A 19649-nucleotide genomic window follows, 5' to 3' on the forward strand; every position below is an offset into this window, starting at 1 on the left:
AGAAGAAGCAAGAGACCTGTTGAAGCTATATGGAGAATTCAAGGAAGAAATGGTATGACTAAGAAATGAATGATCTTAAAAGAGAATTCAATAAAGGCAAGGGAAGTAGACGGACACAATGCAAGGTCATGAGGTTCCTTGTAAACTCAAAGCAGTGGTGAAGTCATCACTATGTGTATCTACTTCCAAACAAGTCTCTCTGTGTTGCGAAAGAAAAGTCAGCAGCATAGTTTGATAACATACTAATCTTTAATCTGTAAAGAAGGTTAATTTCCAAGTTTAACATTATAAAAGAATAACAAATACTTTTTAAAACAAAAATACAAGATAACAAACAATTGCCTTGGTTTCTCCTGTTGCCAGAGTTTAGAATACACAATTTCTGGGATACAATTCCATTGCATACAGTGTTTCCTATTACTTCAGAATATGTTGGAATTGAAAGGACACCTTTTGATTCACAGAAAGTTTTCCAGATACATACTCAAGCAGGGTGCTATTATGAATAGTTGGTCACATGTCAGATCCTACATTATTCAAACAAACCGTAATGAAATCACTGCTTGTGCTACATTCCTGCCTTCTCATGTCAGCTCCTAGGTGCCAGTAGTCCTTCTACCACTGCATTGATCAACCCAGCTGCTTGTAACTCACAGCTGTTCAAGAGCAGAACCTTTTTCCATTTGGGTCCCCTGCTTTAGATTCACATCCAAAGTTCTTATTCCCCTCAGACACACATATGAAAAAGCACTGGGGGAAAAATGATGGAGAAAGTATGAAAACATTCAAGAAGTTTCTTTAGTCAGTTAAAAAAAAGCTTCAGGTGGGGGCAATGTGAATAGCCCCTCCTCTAGTGGGCCCCCAGGCAAGCCAAAGGATTTATAAGGGTAGCCAGGTGTAGAGGAAAAAGGCTTATCCTTCCCTGTCACAATAGAAAGATTTACTATTCTGCCCCATACAAACTCTGCACCTGCTTTGCACTGACCACAGAAACATGCTTTTTAAGGTCCAGGCTGACACTACAATCTACCTAATTCCTTTTTGGTTTGTTGTGTTATTAACCCAAGTGAAAGCAAACAGGAGAAAAATCCTACCAAAACTTATTAATAAAGGCACTTCAAAAATTGATAAAAGGATACATTGTTCTGTAAGAATACCAAGTAGAATAACTGCTTTTTGAATCCATTAGTGGTTGTATTCTCATTGTATGATCTTTGGAAAGTTTAATAATTCCAATAAAAATAAAATGAAATAAAATATTGCCACCAATGAAACATCTGTTCAGTAAAAAACTGCAAAACCAAGTAAACAGCAATTTACACAATTCTCTCAATCCTGCAAACCTGAAACATTCAACACTGCTTGGACAAAATTGAGAATACAGTAGATTTTTCAGCATAACTCTACTTAAATGACAGTATTAAGAAAAATAATCCATACTATTGAAACCAAAAATACATAGAATCAGGTTTCTGTGCTGCTGTTTGCCAAAAACGTTATTTTTTTAAAAATGGTTTAAATGCAAACTTTTACATCTCCAACATGTTTTACATATTTTAGACAACAGAAGAATACACATACATTGTATGTGATAATTTTTCAAAACTAGCCATTACTTTTTCACAGATTAAAAAAAAAGTCTGTTTAAATATTTCATTTCTACAAAGTGAATTTACATTTTTAAGTACAAAGTGCAAATACTACAGTTGTTTTTATTGCCTTTTGGTGAGGAAATCTCCCACATGTCAAAGAGATCTGCCTTGGATTAGTAAGGTGTTCACCCTTGCTTCTTCAAAACTTGCTGAAAGGAAGTTGGGAAAATGTGCATTATTAATGAGGCTTTCAATTAGTCCAGCATAAAATTCTATCTCTATTTGTCAGCAGTGCTCATATGCCATTATCAGAAGAGAATTCTGCATAAATATATACAGGGAATAAAAATATTCCTGCCCTGTAGTCCTTCATGGCACCTATGAGCAAGGGTATGAGCAATGTCTTGACTACCTACCTATGGCCCTTTAAATCCATACCTGTCAATCACACAGTTTTAGCAACTTCCTGGGCAAGTCCCTGGTTCCATACACCTGGTATGGCATGCTCCTATCCTCCTATAAGGAATGGGCTGCTGGCTGAAGTCTCACAAGCAATCTGTGGTTTCCTTACAAACTTTTTGCTAGGCTGCAAAAACCAGCACTGATGGCACATGGGCATATATGTGTGTACTTGTTGGACAGGGTGGAGCTGAGCAAGGGAAATGTACCTGGCCACTACCCGAGTCCAGTCAGACCCATCCCCTATTTGATCTCTTTTAGAGCAACCAAGCTGTGCTGCAGTAACCACATCAGGGTATGTTTCTCTATCTGCTTTCTTTCATTAAGTTGTTTTCTCAACAAATGTGAAAAAACATGTGCTGAAGCACACATATATTTAACTAAACTGCTGCTAAATAATAAATAAGTAGAGAGTTTGTGTTTGAGTTTGTGTCTCCTGAGTGGTGCAAATCTGATCAGGCCTTCTCAGATGGGTGGTTTCTTTTGAGCAGCTTCTATGCTTTTCAGTAGCTTCCTTTCAAGTGAGAAGTTCTGTGATGAAAACCACCTTGTGCATTTGCAGCCATGCATTTTTCAAGTATGAAATTGCCAACAGATGGTTTTCTAAGCCAGCTTTAATGTCAGGCTATCATTTGTCAGCAATAGCTCTTAAAATAATTGATGCTGAGTCAGCAAAATTATTGGGCAAAATTGAAAAACATAGCTGTTCTAAGGACACTTTTATTTCCAATTCCACAAGTCGGTATCAGATTACAAGAAAGGGGACAGGGCTTGCAATGCTTCCAGTGCAATGCACGTGTGCCAGTAATTGCCATTATATAATTAAAATAACCCCTCTGAATGCTCTGGAGTTTTGAAAGGATAATAGTTTTCAGGCTGTCTTGTTTAAGGTGTAAATGATTTGTGGGGAAAACTTGAAAAAATAAGACCACAAACATTTGTTTAAACAAACAAACAGACTTATCACATTATTGTAGCTGTGAGTATATTTTATATTCCATCAAACATATGTAGGAGGTCTCTGGTAAAAACCACAACCAATGTTGAGCTTGCCTTAGGAAGTGCAAACCTAACATCAAACAAAGCAGAGATAAAAAAAGGGAACAAATCAACAATAAACTTTGAGAGGAAGATTTCTCTTGGCTTGTGGGTAGGTTAACTTGGGTTTCAGTTCCTAACAAATTAATCTAGCTTTATGATAGATAGAAAGACATTCACCACAACTAGGGTTTTGGGGTATTTTTAGCCAAATTCCTATATTCATAGGTGCAGCATTACCTGAGCTGTTCTTATAATATCGTTACATGAATAATTTTAAAACTAGTACATCATTTACTGACACTTTTGTAGGCATTAATAATTTAAGTCCTCTAACTAATACAATAGTAAGGTATAAGAATAGTGTGAAGATAACGCTTTTGCTAGACCATCAAACCACTGGACTCACAAGCCCTCCGACAAGACCATGCAAAAGTACTAGGAAGGTATGACAATATTGGCCAGGAATATTTTCTTTAGAATAAGTGACTAGAAAAATAGACACACACAGGTTAAACCCCACTTCTTTTAACTTACTTTTGTGGCCTTAACTGGAGTCCCTCCTTTTCAAAATCTACCTTTCCTTCATTAAAAAACTCTACTTTTGTGCCTTTTGCAGCTCTGAATGGCTTGAGTAGCCAAATCTACATGGATCACACCGGTGCTATTTTGAAAAACAAGATCAAGTCTTTGCAGAAAACTGATCCAAAAAAAAATATCATAGCTTATGTTGTCAGGGCACTTGACATTTTATTTTCTCCATCATTCTGCAACTTTAGTTTAAACGTAGATTAGCAGACTGATGCAAATCCTAGTTCTTCAGCATATTTTGCTCAGCCAGCAAAGGCATTTGAAAGTGACAGCTCTTTTCATTGCACTAAGATTTTAAAAGCTGCTTAAAGCCATGATATAATGATGCAGTGGGGTTTATGAAACATATAGATTTGCACGGGGCATGGGAAATGCATGGCTTTGTTCCTTTCAATAAATGTCAGTTTGTGTCTATAGTGTGACAGGAAGAAACACTGACAGAATTCAGCTAAAGCAAAAGTTAAATGAAGATGAAGCAGTGCACATTTACAAGTGTATGGGAATGTTGTCATTCAGGAATGCAGAAGACTCATGAGGGCTCAATTACACTCACCAAGTTATCATATATGTCCTATACGTCAATATACACTTTCCTAGGAACTTCCACATCCAAGCCTAATCCATTTTGCAAATTATGCACATTTACTCTGCACCTGTAATTGACTGATTTAGCTTTCCAAACATAGAACTTAAGTTAAAATTCATTAATTGGGATGTTGTGCTACATTTTCCTGGCAACTCTGCAAAATATCAGATTAAATCAGTTTGAAGCTGCAATGGTGACTGCTAAAACCCCAAGAAATTCAGCCAGGAGATGCAGAAATGGAGATCTTGCTCTCCTCAGTACTCACCTGCCTGCTGGATGAAGTGCTTTCAGTGTTGGTTCTAGGGACTGCTAAAGGAAGGGAAAGAAAACATTATAAATATGGTTTGCAAGTTATCCTCAAGAACTGAAGCCCTCATTCTGAAAAGGTATTTTTAGAGCAGGGTAAGTGCACAGCTTTCAATAAATGAGATAAAATATTTTAGATCTTTCGTTGACACAGCTACTTTTTTCTTTCCTCAATACAGGTGTTGCTTTTTTCAAGGCATTATATGAAAGTTGAACATCTCTTGCCAGTTAACATGTCAAATTTGCTTAGAAGTTTGCATATAGTCAAGGTTGAGAATTTCAAACTTACTAAAACTTTAGTAGTAAATATAGTCCATTATGCTTGGCAATAAAGAAGCACGGACAAACAGATTGTCTGGAAACCATTCACTTTGATTAAAGATAGTGCTGAAAGAACTAAAGAAAGAACTAAAGAACTAAAGAAACAGTTCTACAAACCAAAAACATTGTTTACATTTAATCTGTGAAATGACAAGTTTATCACTGTTTTTTAAAATTTCTTAGTCTCAAAGTCAAAGACAGTACCCAATATAGGGGAAAAGAAACCCCCAAAATGCTAAATGAATTTGCTAGCCCATTTATCTTCCCAAGCAAACTTGTGAGACTAGGGAAGAACTTGCCCTCTTGGTTTTCCATGTCAGTCTGTGAGTCAAACAAGCTGTACTGGAACTAAGGGAAACAAAACCGAACCTTGAAAAATGCTACAGCAGCTAGTACCCCCTTCAGAAAACATGCTTTACAACTCTCTAGCTTTTATATTGCTTCCAATTATTCTCACACAAGAAACTTGGGACTCACACAAAATGATACAGTCACTTCCTTAGCTCAGCTCTGACATCTCAGGTGACAAGAGTCTCATATTTTCCTAGAGATGTAACTCTAACTGCAGTGAAGTGGTAATTGCTTTCATTTGTGCAAGTGAAAGGAGTATCAGAAAAGAAATTTTAATTATCAAGTAAGAGAAACAAAATAGAATAATGGTACTCCAACAAAAGTAATTTTTATTGTCTTGTCCTTAAAACTATGTACTTCTAGTAAAGCAACCTGATGATTTGGTTAAGAACTTTTTTCCAACTGGATACCATTAGATTTTCAATGCCAAACTTCTGAGATTTTTTTTTTCCCTTCCAAAGTTGAATGTTCTCATTATTGAATAGATTTTTTTTGCAGAAGATCTGTTACAGAACTTCAGTTATGGTGGTCATAATTTTTACTTCAGACAAATCTGTGTGTGATCTTCACATGATTTCATGCCTCTTACAATTTTAATTTCCAAAACAGGAAGTTTATCCTAATTTTTTGGGGTTTTTCTACTGGAATATGAAGAAAAAAAAAAAAAAACAAAAACCTGGGGTTTGCTTTCTGTCTTGCTATGGCTTTCCTTTACCTCCTGTGTAGTGATTTTGGACCCAAATTTCATCCACAATAAGTCCTAAGAATGCCTGCTGCAGCAGGACAGAAGTGTTTCACTTTCCACATTCATAGCACAAAGATACCAGAAGTCATCCACCTTCATATGCATTTTTTTAACCTTCAACATCTAAATGAAAATTGGAAGGTATTATTATGAGGTCCACCAAAAAAAGCCACAGAAAAAAAAACCCTGGATCTGATCAATACTTGTTTTGAGAGATCTGTTACTGTGATCCATAGACAATTTACTTTGGTAGTAAAATGTCTCTTCCATCTTTCTGCAGACAGAAAATATTCCTTTCCTAGACTTGAATACAACCAATGAGACCTTTGTTCCACTGTCCTTGATTCATTTTAAGGTACCAGATGAAACAATTTACCTATATTCATTCTTCCACAACTTCTTAAACTATGGGAATCTACTGCTTTTTTTATTATCATTGTTTTTTCCCCTTTTCAAGAATTGTGTGATTAAACTCTGTAGGTACTATTATACTCTGTAGTTGGTTGCTCCCTTTCCTACAAGTCTGGCAGCAAGGTAAGGTGGCCGTGTATCAGCCATTATTCCACCTGTTTGGCAAATGACCACATTCCTCTCTGCATCTCTAAACCACATTTGAGAAATGAGAATTCATTAGCAAGCTCAACCATGTGCTTCCTTCCAGGACTCCAAAAAGCACAGGTGTGATACTTCCACCCACTCAGAACACAGTTCTATAATAACACTAAACTGGCTTTTTGATGACTGTTATTATATCTTCTTAGGTTTCCTACCACAATACATTTAACAGTTAGAATCAACAGGAAGTTTTTGATTCTGCTGGAGCAAAGTGATCCAGAAGCAACTTTCTTGCCATCTGCCCTAAGCTACAGCAGCATTAACTGCAGACAGGTGTATTCTTTTATTTTGTATAACTCTGGCACATATAAATATCAGGCTTCATAAACTTTGAAGAATTTAGTGAAAAAGACAGAGAGAAAAGGTTCTTACTATGGCGTTTCTTTGTTTCTGCTTTACCTTCTTCTTTTGTTACTCCCAAGCAGCCCATTAATTCTTGAACCGACAAGGACTTATCATTGTTAACATCACAGTATTCCACAAACTTCTTCACACATTTTTTGGGCTTTGATTTTTTTCTTAGGAATCTCTTAAATGGCTTGATTTCCTTCTTGCCGATATCACCACTGGAATTTTTATCTAGCTGTTTGAAATACCAATGGACGACTCTCTCTTCCAGTGTATGATTTGGATCAGGCTCAGAAACACTGGAACAAGAAAAAAACATGTTTTACTCTTAATTCTGATATTTAATACCTTTATTTCAGAATAGTTACATCACTGTCAGATGGCCATCACCATTGTTATCTAAAACACCCTGGTTTTGGACACTAAATTATAGTGAATCTCTCTTTTTTTCACTTTGACCAACAATATCCTAAATTTTACATGAAGGGCTAGAATCTGCTTTTAGTGTACTCTCTGAAACCCTGTTGAGATCAGCATCATATTCAGCAAACAGTGCTTTCTCCTTAAATTGCCTAAAACAGAGAAAAGCGAAGAGAGAAATAAAAAAAGACTGCTTCATAGTCAGCAGATGAATTAAATGTGTAAAGTAACCAACTGAAGTTGATCAACAATCAGCATTGCCAAATACCAAAGCTCCAATTATAACCCATGATGGATTCTCTTAGAGCCATAACACCTAAATGTATTGAATTACAGGATAAGCTATAAAAATAAATGTTATCTCCTCAGATAAGTACCTGACCTGCAGCTGCCCTAAGTTTGACAGCACTTGCACATTTTTAACACTGCCTGTGACTGTTGATAGCATTGGTTTGTTTTGCAAGCAACTAGGGAGAATATGAATCAGGAAGGTAGCATACATTCAAGAAATAAAGCCTTGAGAGGAGAACAAAGACTGACACACAGTTGCACAAGCAGCTACAGATAAACCCTGAGCTGTGCTGCTGAGAATTCATCTGTCAAGTGTATCTCTGTTTAGTGAACATAGTCCACAGTGGTAACTTTGGAGTAAACTCTCCTAGATACGCTCTTGGAAATTCACCCTTTATGTATGCTCCTCCTCAAAGCTCTCAACAATCTGTTTGCCACTGTCAGAGCCCTTCTAAAGACACACAAAAAGGTCTGAAACCCACCGGCTGGAAGACAGCGATGGATCAGAGACTGCGTGCACCATATCTGTGGACAATGCATCCAAAACACTCGTTAGGAACTCATTCTTCTTGGCCCCAGGACAACCTAGAAAATCAGATTTTTTATTTCTTTTCTTGTTACCTGTTTTTACAACACTTAGACTCCAACAATAATGTAGGCTTTGAGATAGATATTAATCCCTGTACACAAATTTCCATTAATTGTGGACATGTTCATAACATAATTCAAAGACAAGCACTTAAATTCAGGTACATGTCTGTAACAGAGCAGGAATAAAAAACCAACCCACTGAACTGAAGCAAGTGTGAATTTGTTTTGCATGCCTTGAGTCCCTTTACTTAATTTTTGGCCATTATTTTTCCTTCTTACAGATGTCTTTAATGTGGGTGTCACATTTTGAAAAAAAACTTCTGTGAAGCCATAAAAGTTTGTACAATGATGCATGTACATGAAACATGGTCTAGAAGTTGACAAGACAATACCTATTTCAGATTTCCACTTTTGGTCCTCTTATTTTCCATTAGCTTTCTTGACACACATATTTTCAGTACATTGGTTTTCCGCTTTGTAAAATGATAGTCAACTCCTTGTGTCCTTCCCTTTCCTCTTGGACAGGGGTTAATTAGCACCTAGCCAAATCAGTTAGTTGTTGTTACTTTGGTTCATAAAGTGAGAGCCTATGGTGATGCTAGATCATCCTCATAACCACATTTCCTGTGCTACAAAGTTCTTCTCTGAAAGAAACTGACAGCATGTTTTGGACACATAATATGTCAGATAAATATATACTGAAAGATCCCCTCGTCAAGCAGCACAGCTGGAGCAGATAAATTCCTCTGACAAGCACATGGATGTTGACACATGGAGATTTGCTTATACAATACACCTGCTTCCTCTCCTTTCCCTAGAGCCCTGAGCCAAACACCAGGTCTTCCTCTAACCCTTCAAATAGCTGAGTTAAAGTATAGGATGATCCATGGTCAGTGACATGGAAATTACAAGCTTGAAGCTAGAGCCCTCGGCAGGGCTTTCATAGACAATTCCATGCTGGAAGCCACTTACTGTAGTTCTTTTTTAAAGTGAAAAATAGAAATACTTTGAAGTGTCATGGAAAAGTAAGATTAGTCAGTCAGTAGGGATTTGGTATTTTATTACATTCCTCAGCAACCTCTGGAGCAGGCAGTAGGACTACATGAGCCTGAAAAGCTTCATCTTGCCCAGCAAATTATTTTTTAATACATCCCATGTTGATCCAAGGAAATAAACCTGTGTTATATTAGCCCTTAGTTGTGTTGCAGTCAAAATCGCTCAGCTATTATGTACAGCAGGAGTACTCACTAAATGTTATTGTCTAACACATTCATGTAGTTACGAGTTCCTTGCCTTTGGCAGCATGGCTATTCTATTTCAGTAAAAGGTATATAAAAGGAATTCACTGAGGCAAATTTCACTGCACTAAAAGTACACATATGAAAGCAGTTGTCACTCAGTTAGAAATGTCCCTTTTTCCTTAGTATTTAATCAGTTGTGGGCTTTTTCTTGTCACAACTGGAAAAAAGAAATGAAACAAAACCTGCAAAAACCAAAACCAAACAATCCAGCAGCTATGATTATGAGTTCAGTGAGGTAAGCACTTCAATTTTCCCTGTAAGAAATGAAAGAAGGGTGGCAAGATATTAATAAGGGAAGGACAGAAATCTGTACCAACAGGTTCCATTCAGTGCATAATCTCTAGTGCAAAGAGTTTGCTGCCAAATTAGGTTCAGTCATTCCAGCCATGAAAGTAAATTGTGGATTGTGATTTAAATGAGGTCACATAACTTTGCAAGCCACAAAAGCACATCTTTCCAGAGATGAGCAGGTAGAGGGCAGGAAGACCCATGAAGCAGGCACATCCAGTTGTGTCAGCATGCCAACCTGTAGGAATCAAGCAACTGAGTCCCTGAGCAGCCCACTGAGCTCAGTGCTACCTCTTGCCAGCAAGGACAGCCCTGTGGGCCAGAGCTGGCTCCCATCAAAGTACAGGTGAAAAGTCTGTCTGAGGTTCTCCACGTAGGCCTATCTTGAATGTTATGAGCTTTATTCATTTCGTGTTGAAGCTGTTATTACCAACATCAGCCAGAAGCCTAAATTCTGCTCTGAACTTAAGCTGTGAATTGATACAGGCAGCAAATAAGACCTCAGCATGTAACAGTGCAGAACAACATGGAGCAAAGGCAATTTGACTTTTTTCTTTCTCTGTCCTTTTTTTGGATAGTTAATAATGTCAATATCCAATTTGATTTAGGAGCTCCACCAATTTTTCATATTATTTATGAGTGCATTTCTTGAAAGATCTGGAAGAAACAAAAATCTCCTCTAGGTAGTTTCCACTGCTGTCCAGGGAGCTGCTGAGTGTACAAATACTACAGACATAGAGATCAAAATCCTCACTTAGCTTGCCATTTATGAGATACAGCTAAGCAGGGGAAAGTATAAACTTCTAAATTCACAAGAAATTGCAGGAAGAAAATTCCACAGTTTAAAGCCTGTCTCTGACCATTTTTTCTAAGAATAAGAAAGGTTTCTAAATGTGTATTTCATAAAGTTGCAATAACAGCTGACAGCAATAGAAATCTCATAGAATACAAAAAAAATGTTGTTAAAACAAACACAATCAGTTGCTGTGAAGCATTCTAAATTACAACTTTACTACTTAATGTAAAAGGACCTGCCACAAAATCCTCATCAGTCAAATACAGAGAAAATATTCAGGTTGTCCCAATTATAAGTTTTGCTGACCTGTGGGCAATCACACAGCAATTCACCCGACAGTGTAATCTCTGTTCTTTGCAGGTGTTACTAACTCAGAATAATTCTCTGGAGGCTTCAAGCTGAGCTTTAATTTTCAACAAATTTGTGGATGGCAAGACTGGAGGAGCTTTAGCTTGATTATAATGAATAATTCACTTTTATTGGGCTAAATACAGAAAGACTAGTCTCTGATTGGAGCCTCATGCTTCTTGCTATGGTTTATAGGCTTCAGTTTGTTCTTCTGCAGCTGCCTGTCTTATGTGGATTTGACAGCTTACATACATAGTAATTTGTTGTTAAAGGGTGGAAGCTGAAACCACATGGAGATAACATACAGGTTCAGAATGTAGACTGAAGTGTTTGCTTTAAGGATAGTGTTACCCAGAATAAACCTTAGACCAACAAATACATATATGAAATGACAGGAATACACAAACATCTCACTTCAGCTATAATACAAAGGAAATGAGAGAATCATCATTATGCATTATATCTTTCATATATACACCTCTCTCTATACATATAACTAATTTTAGCACTGAGAATGGATTTTTGAAGTTAAATCTGTGGGGAGGTTTTCCATAAACATCCTAAAATGTGCACCCTACTGCTTTGGAGCTCCCTACTTGACTGATAATAATCTACTACTGTCAGTCTTGGAAGATTATCTTTTACAATGTATCTGAGGTCACAGCTAGAAGAGCATTTTGTTCACTTTTGTAAAAATGGGAATCCAACACAGAAGATTTACCACCTTAAAAGGGATTGTACATTAATCTTCCTTCAAGAAAGGAGTCAGTCACTCAAGTTATTAAAGGCATGACAACTTCCAATGAGCAAATCTAAAGTTTCTTTTTTATTCCCTGTTTGTTAATACGAACATAAAGCTTAGTAGTGCACTCAAATACAATTACCACTGAAATACCTCTAAAGATTCCAGGTAAATTTTTGATCTGCCAAAAAGCAGAATGGCCAGAACTATTTATGCTTAATTTTTACCTTTGATTTCACTGAAAAACAGTGTTATACAGAAGAAAATAATTTAACAAAAATTTTCAGTGCTACTGGTTATCCTGGGAGAATAGACAATAAAACAAAAACATTTTTTCTTGGACATTTATTCTATACACACATATATGTACAGTCATGAGTTTATTTCCGTTGATCCATGTGAACCACAAGTTTGTGTTTGTCTAGACATGCTGAGGGGCCTGCTCATTTTGTGGAGGACTTCCTGACTCCCTTTCCAAAAAAAAAAAAAAAAAAAAAAAAAATCCTTCAAAATATGAGCCTGGGAAGTGAAATTTCTTACTCTACTAATTATTAAAAATCATGGTTTCAAATCATATCACACAGAAAAAGTCACTGCCTTTATAATTGTATTTAACAGATGGACTTGATGACCTCAGAGGTCTTTTACAGCGTTAAGAATTCTCTGATTCCATGACTCTATGCCTCATTTCAGTTTTTCCCTCACTGCAGCCTCTGGTAACTTCTCACAGACAAAAACTATCTTGAAGCCTTGAGGACATTATTACCTCTCCTTGTTAACATCCCTCAGGTATTGCAATTTTTTTATAATTTCTTTTTTTTTCTCTTAAATATTCATACAATTTAAAAGAATTAAGTTAAGCTCAGAGACAAATTTTCTTTCATGTGTCCTTACTCAAATTTCAAAAATAAGTAAATAGAATACAATGGGTATTAGTTGTAGGGGGCTACTGATCCATTGCTTTGTAGCCCCAGATCTCTATGCCTTACAGGAAAGAAGTATTATTTCTCGACAAGTGCAGGAAGAAGATTTCAGTTCTTAACATGTATTTAATGTGTTGTTACTATTTAAAAATTATCTTTCTGCTCTAATTTCAAGAACAGAACTCTGTTCTTGAAATTAAAACAGAATGTTTAGTAAACTCTTTGTTAACTAAAGAGTTAACAAAGGATGCTCTCCCAGAGCCCTACCCTTCACCCTAGACATTCATATCATACCAAAGTTTGTTGAGGGGGATTTGTTGAACTTGAGCCTGCTGAAATGAGATGTCTCACCCACAATAGTTATTTAAGCTCAGTATAAAGGAACCTATTCAGAAGGCATTCATCCCAACTACCTGAGGTTTTTTTTTGGGTTTTTTCAGAATAGAAGAGAATATCCCTTAAAATGTTTCACTTCTTCCTTATTAACTGAGGAAGTCCAGACAGATAACTTTATATTCCCCGCTCATGTTAAACAGCTTGTGATTAATTCCATCCATGTCTGTTTTACAAATAGATTTAGGCTCTAACTACTATCCTACTCTCTGGGTAAATGTGGAAGAAAGAAGGGATAATATTCATAACAGAAACACAAGATCCTATAAGCAGCTTTTGCAGGCAATTGAGTAACAAAGACTAAGGCATTTGTTGATAGGAAAGACAGCCCATTACACTTATTTCAGTTCCTGTACTATTATTACTAAACAAGAAAAAGAAAATCAGATCAGATCATCAAAGCCTAAGACCGGCAATGTGAAACGGCTAACTTCTGATTACCGCTTTTTATCTTGTTTTTCCTTCCATTAAAGGCTTTTGAGAAGTGAATTTCTTGCTGCTAACAGCTCTGAGATGTCACTGTGACAACACGGAGTGATGAATCAGTTGAAACATGGTAATCCTTTCAAAGGCCATCCAGCCAAAAAATCAACACCAAACTCGAGAAAGTTTTTGGATCTTATTTGCCGTTCTTAAACATTCTCTTGTAGACCTTTACCATTCTAGGTTTGACTGCAAATAGGAAAAAAGTCTAAAAATTCAGATCATAAGGAGTTGTGCCTCTTTGCTGCGTCACTGGATACAAGAAAACTGATATTTTTATTTGGCAGTCAATGTCTACAATATCTACTTCAGTTTGGAAGCCAAAGACATCTCAGTATGCTGAGAAGGATCTCACATTCTGAGCATTTGGGTTCACAGTCTCTGTGCCAATGCCAGCTTGTAGCCTTTAGAGGCTCATCCCCTCAGGTTGAGCACGACCTGCAATGCAGCCAGAGGAAGAAACAGAGTGCATTTAACTGAAGTGCTGGCACAGTGAACAAAGTCAATCATCCCACTGATTAGGACACAGTGAGAAGTTTAAAATTTAGAAAGGTACCCAAAAATGTGTAAAAGAGAAAAGCAACCAGATCTGATTTTCAAAACATTATGCTTCTGCTACACCATATTTCATGAGTGCCTGGACTTGAGATAAACAGCCAGGACCTCTGACTGCAGTAACACTTTTAAGAATAGCTTATTAAACTGAAATATTTTGGAATCCAGTTTTATATAGTATGACAGGCATCTGCATCTCCCTATTATCACTATAAGAGTCTTAACAATTAGCAATCAATACTGCTTAGAGAGTAAAAATAGTTATTTTTAGTAGACATTTATTACTTCCTATTTACTTGTATTTTCATCATGTTATGTTTCCTCTCAGGAGAAGGCTATGAAAGAAAACATATTTAATTATCTCCATTTAAATATCCATTAAAAAGGAAAAGCTATTACAAAGAATGTATGTTGTTGTAATTATGGAAGTGACCTCAGAAATAAGGTGCATAATTCTGGTCTCTTGATGGAAAAATTGAAGTAAAGGGACCTGGCTTATTGGGGATGTTTTTTACATTACTTAATTAATCTAAGCAGCCTGCTCCTTGGAAACCTTCATGAAAAAACAGCCTTTTCTACAAACTGATGTTGATTTTAACTTTTCTGGCTGAGTTTTACTGAGACTTTTACCACTGGAAGCATAAGCTGAAAATCCTCAAAGCACCCACTATCTAATGCCACAAAAAATGTCTTTATTCAGATGCTAAGAACCAATGGTCATTAAATCAGAAGAAGGAAATTCGGAGCTGTTGGGCCAGCAGCTCATATTCCTATTAGAGCAATTTTCTAAGAGTCCCTGTGCACAGAGTGGTACCTTCATGCCTGTGTGTGAGTCTTGTGCAATCATACATAACACAGGATGGATGGAGATGGTAGATTAGCACTCTACATAGAGATACCTTTTTGTACATGATGGATCTTCTCAAATACACCTTTGAAACACTGAACATTCCTTGTTTTGGTGGTTGTTTTGTTTTGTTTTTAAAAAAGAACAAATGGAGATGGTACAGAGCAATGCCAACCTGTGGCACACAAATGGAGTATTTCACAGATGCAGTGACTTGGTGTCTCTTGAATCTGGAAATAAAAGCAGTGGCAGAACCACCAAAAGCAAAACTAAGTGCTACCAGGGCACAAAGCATATTGTTGGACAGTAAAGGATGAGATGGTAAAAAAAGATGAGGAAGGGAGGAGCAGAAAGGAGGAAGAAGATCTAGCAATAGTCACAAAAAATATCAGTCTTTACCCTTGCTTTATTTTGCTTATACGTGTGAGTACTGAACTTGCATTAGGAGACAAATTTTCACCAGTTTTACCTGATTACTTTTTTCACCCTCTCTTCCATAACTGGCAAGTGACAGATTTAGAAACTGGATATCCAGGCTAGAATTAATGGCAGGCAGGCATGGCTATTTTTGGAACATTTACTATATACTGAATTGATTGAATCAGAATGGATTTTTACAGAAGTGATTAAAAGAGGTTTATAAAATGGAAATCCTGGAAGTAACTGAAGTGAAACAAGAGTCAGCAAGTACCACTAAAGCATTACTTGAACACTATGGAATGAAACAGTCCTTGGAAACCTGGCATCACAAAATCTCCCTTTTTCTTGATGCAGTTTTTAATTTGGGATCTTTGTTACCTTTCTGGACACTTTCCATTAAACATGATGGATTTCCTCTGGAAATATAATTTTGAATCTCACTGGTTCATCCTTTGCTAGACAAAAAGCTGTAAGATGACTAATACAAAAAACATAAATACAACTTACAATTCCTCAATATGGAACTCTTACAAGGTATGAAATTACAAAGTAATTAAATTCCCCTAGATCCTGCTGAAGGAGGTGGGCAGACTATGACAGACTGAATAGGCCCAGGCTTTAATAATTAGACACTATTTATTTAAATTTAAGGTGATGGTCCACTCCTAATTCAACATTACCCAGCTCACTTCTCCAGGGTTGACAGAGGTCTCTGTAGCTACAGCAGGTTCTCAAAACAGCTTTCTTTGCAAATAGACCTCTGTCTGGAAAAGATCCTTCAAGTCAAATGTAGTACTGTGCACCTCATTAAACAATAATAAACTAAATGCTCAAGTAATGATGAACTGGATTTAATCCCACAAAAAGCAGGCAATTGAGAGTTAACCACGCCACACTTAATTTGCAATTTACAGTAAGCATTGAGGAAATGAACACATTCTACTTGGTAGCAGAGATCCTGCAATGACAGACGAACAATGGAATAAATTAGGATGGAGATTAATGTAATTATGGTTCTAAAGTGTCTGCCAGGAAGGATGCAATGCAGCTGACTTCATGTAAAACAGTTTACAGTGTGCAGTTTGATTACAAAGTGCCTTGGGTCACTTTACAGCAGGAAGATTCAATGCCATGATAACACTCCGTTCAGGATTATGACGACACTGAACCACTACACTGCAGGTGAGTTTCATTTGGTACAGAGTGGCCTGATTCCCCTGTGCATGTCTGTCGGAGTCTGGGACATCCCTCTGGCTGCCCTGGCTGTCTCAAGACCCTGGCAGGGGGCTCGGAGACCTTGGCATGAAGTCAAAAACACCTGTGTCTTCGATTTTAGCCCATGGAAAAACTGCCAACTTTGTATGAGGAATCACAAGCCACGAGGGTTTGAGTAGTATGATATTTGGATTAACACAGGGTGAAAAAGTAGAATTTTGGGGTTTTTTAGATGAGAATTCAGGGGGTCAAGATGGAGGGATCTGGGCATGTCCTAGCCTTCTTGTCCTCCATGTCTTGGTGTAATGGTGGAACTTTTCTATTGGTTTAAGGTGGAGACACACTGTTTAACATAGATTAGAGGTATTGGCACAATATTGTAAACATACTACACGTAGTTTTTCATATAAAATGTTAACACCACCTGAGGCGACACGCAGAATGCCATGGCCAATTTGCTAGATGGAGCTCAGCAGGTCAGAGTAAGAATGTAATAGATAAGGAAAAATAAACAACCTAGAGAAGATGATCCTACGCATTTCAGACTCCTTCTTTGGCTGCATGGGCTAGGAAACAATGTCTTTTACAATCTTAGGGTCATTCTGACACTGCAGACCCTGAGACATGTACAGCATTCAGACAGGTACTCAGCTGAGGATATCCTGCAGCCATGCCAAGGACTGGGTTTCCTTGCTTTTGTGCAGAAGCACAAAAATCCTGTCAACTTCAGCAGATATCATAAAGTGTAATGCCAACCAGGTTCCTCAGAGTCAACTGACTCTTGGTACAAACAGGCAATATCCAAAAGGGCTGAGGAGAGAGGTTATTGAAATGTGAAAACCAGTCAGGTTTATTGACTGTGGGACTCTACAGGAAAAAAAGAGAGAGGGAGAAATATCCTATCATCCCCTCCAGACATCAGGCATGGTCTACAAACAAACATGACCCTATTTTATACACAGGCTGACATGGCATGTCGTGCTGCAAGACTGAGCCAGTGTAGACAGTTATGGCAGTGTGTGTGTGTACAGTTTCTGGAGCAGGTCATGGAATCTCATTTGTTGATAACACAGCAATAAAAACACACAAGCGAGGTTCTCAGGTGTCTTACTCTGTGCTGCTGAGTGAATGGAGAGAGATGGAAACAAGACATTGCTTTATAACTTTGTGCCCTGGGTATTGAAGAGGATAGGGGAAAATTCGATCTAAGTCTACAACAGCAGCATCCCAAATGCTCAGACCCAGCAAAACTGAGTCCTTCTTGGGCATGGTTTTCAGCCATGCATTTTGCAGCAATCCTTTCCTGTTGGTGAAGGTAGCTGAAATAATGACTCTGTCATTCATACACCCCACATTTCCATTCTAACTCTACGAGAAATAATTCTTTGGTATAACTATGCATCCTCTAATGCTGATGTAGTATGTGGTGGTCATTTGCCACGACAAGTGAATGAATGTAAAAAACTCTTATTCAAAACTAGGAGTCCGTGGTCGGTACTTACAGATACCCAGTGCTGTGAATTCCAAGACATACGGACTTTCAGTCTATGAGCTTCACGTGACTAAGGTAAACAAGCCCCCCTATGCAGATGACTAAAAAAGGGTTCACATGCTAGATTGTCAAAAATCACTTGGTGTTCTACTGCTGGTTAAAACCAGGAGCCAAAAGAGTATGTAATGATCAGAATAAAAAACCCCAAATACGTAAACCTTTAAAAATGCCTAGGATTAGATCAAGATAGTCTACATATATGTATGGATTACAAGAAAAAGGCAAACAGTTACAACCCATCCATTTCTATCAACTGATAGAAACACATTTGCAGAGGATTTTACAATTTTCAATTATGTGTGCCACTGCAAAGACTAGAGCTTAGGCCTGAACAATTTCTGTGGGAAGGACATGAATATATGGTAAGGACAGTGAAAGGAGGAGAAAAGCATGGAAATTGGAGAGAATCAGGTAGAAAATCAAGGGAGAGAAGAGAGACATGGAAACCAGTGGAGAAAAAGGCTGCTTGAAGTTCCAAGCAAACTCACAGCCTGTGTGCTGACACAGACACCTCCAACAACACTGACAGAATATTAATCTTCCTCCACCATTCTCCTCCAAACAGAACTGTGATTCACTGAGATAGCTCTGGCATTCACACGAACTGGCTTCTGGTGGTTTTGTTTTCTCTGCTTCTGCCAAAGCCATGTGGATAACATGGCAGAATCTCTGCATCTTTAGCTGCATTTGCAGGGACAGAAGGGTTTTATATCTTCCTATTGCTTCTGGCACTCTCGGTATGTGACAACAAAGTAGCTCTCTCTCAGCCTGGCCAGGAAACAACAATTCCATCATGTAGAAATAGTCAGGATTGGGTAGTTTATATTTTACTCTGGTGCAAAATGCTTTTTTTAATGCTTTTTTTTTTTTTAAGAGCAAAACACCCTATCCCATCTTGGCCAAATAGCTTGGTGATGAGGGCACGCAGATGAGATGGAAGAGACGGAGGTTCAACTCCCTGATCCAAACCAGACAGAGCAGGGAGTTGAAACCTGGCTTGCTGTTATCCCAGCGGAATACCCTAATCTCTGACACTAGAGAGTTAGGTTCAATTCCCTGCTCTGTCTGGTTTAGATCAAGGATCTGAACCTATGTTCTTTCCTCTTCAGCTGAGTACTCTAATCATCAAGCTATTGTGTGTCCGCAGAAGGGTTCCTTTTGCTGTGAGCAAGCCCTCAGAACAAAGAAAATGTCAGAAACCATTCCTATTGCTACACTAAAACATTTTCTTCAGCAGAATAACAATAGCATCAGAACTGGACAGCATGTTCTTTAAGTCAGGGCTTCATCCTGCATGGCATAAAGAAATGCAACCATTTCCAAAAAGCATTTTCCAAAAAGCCTGGTAAGTGTGTCAGCACAGTCTTCTCACTAGATCACATGAATTCATGAGCTTAAGGAAAAGCATGGACTTCAGTGCTTTAATTGACAAAGGCACTGCTCTTCATAATCTGAAGAGTCAAATTCTCAGTAAAAAGGTTTTTGCCTTGAAAATTTTGGTCTTAAGGCTTTTCCCCTCACCAAACAACAGA

At 37.7% G+C, this 19649-nt stretch overlaps 1 protein-coding gene across 6 annotated transcripts in view; it reads right to left on the reverse strand.

Moving 5' to 3' along the window:
- Positions 1-230: 230 nt before the first annotated feature.
- Positions 231-19649, reverse strand: part of SMOC2 (SPARC related modular calcium binding 2) — a 139669-nt gene continuing 120250 nt past the window's right edge. For 2 of the 6 annotated variants that reach the window (XM_041715235.2, XM_041715231.2), the window contains exons 10-13: positions 8146-8248; positions 6977-7251; positions 4532-4572; positions 1262-1801 (exon numbers count right to left, since the gene is read on the reverse strand). In XM_041715235.2, coding sequence (XP_041571169.2) covers positions 1778-1801; positions 4532-4572; positions 6977-7251; positions 8146-8248 — 443 coding nt within the window. In that variant the 3' untranslated portion in view covers positions 1262-1777. Of the gene's footprint in view, positions 1802-4531; positions 4576-6976; positions 7252-8145; positions 8249-19649 lie in introns of all 6 variants that reach the window. The other 4 variants (XM_041715234.2, XM_030268351.4, XM_041715236.2 and 1 more) reach the window with 3 other exon arrangements.

Source organism: Taeniopygia guttata, chromosome 3 (genome assembly GCF_048771995.1).
Source record: "Taeniopygia guttata chromosome 3, bTaeGut7.mat, whole genome shotgun sequence".
In the NCBI taxonomy this organism is placed as follows: domain Eukaryota; kingdom Metazoa; phylum Chordata; class Aves; order Passeriformes; family Estrildidae; genus Taeniopygia; species Taeniopygia guttata.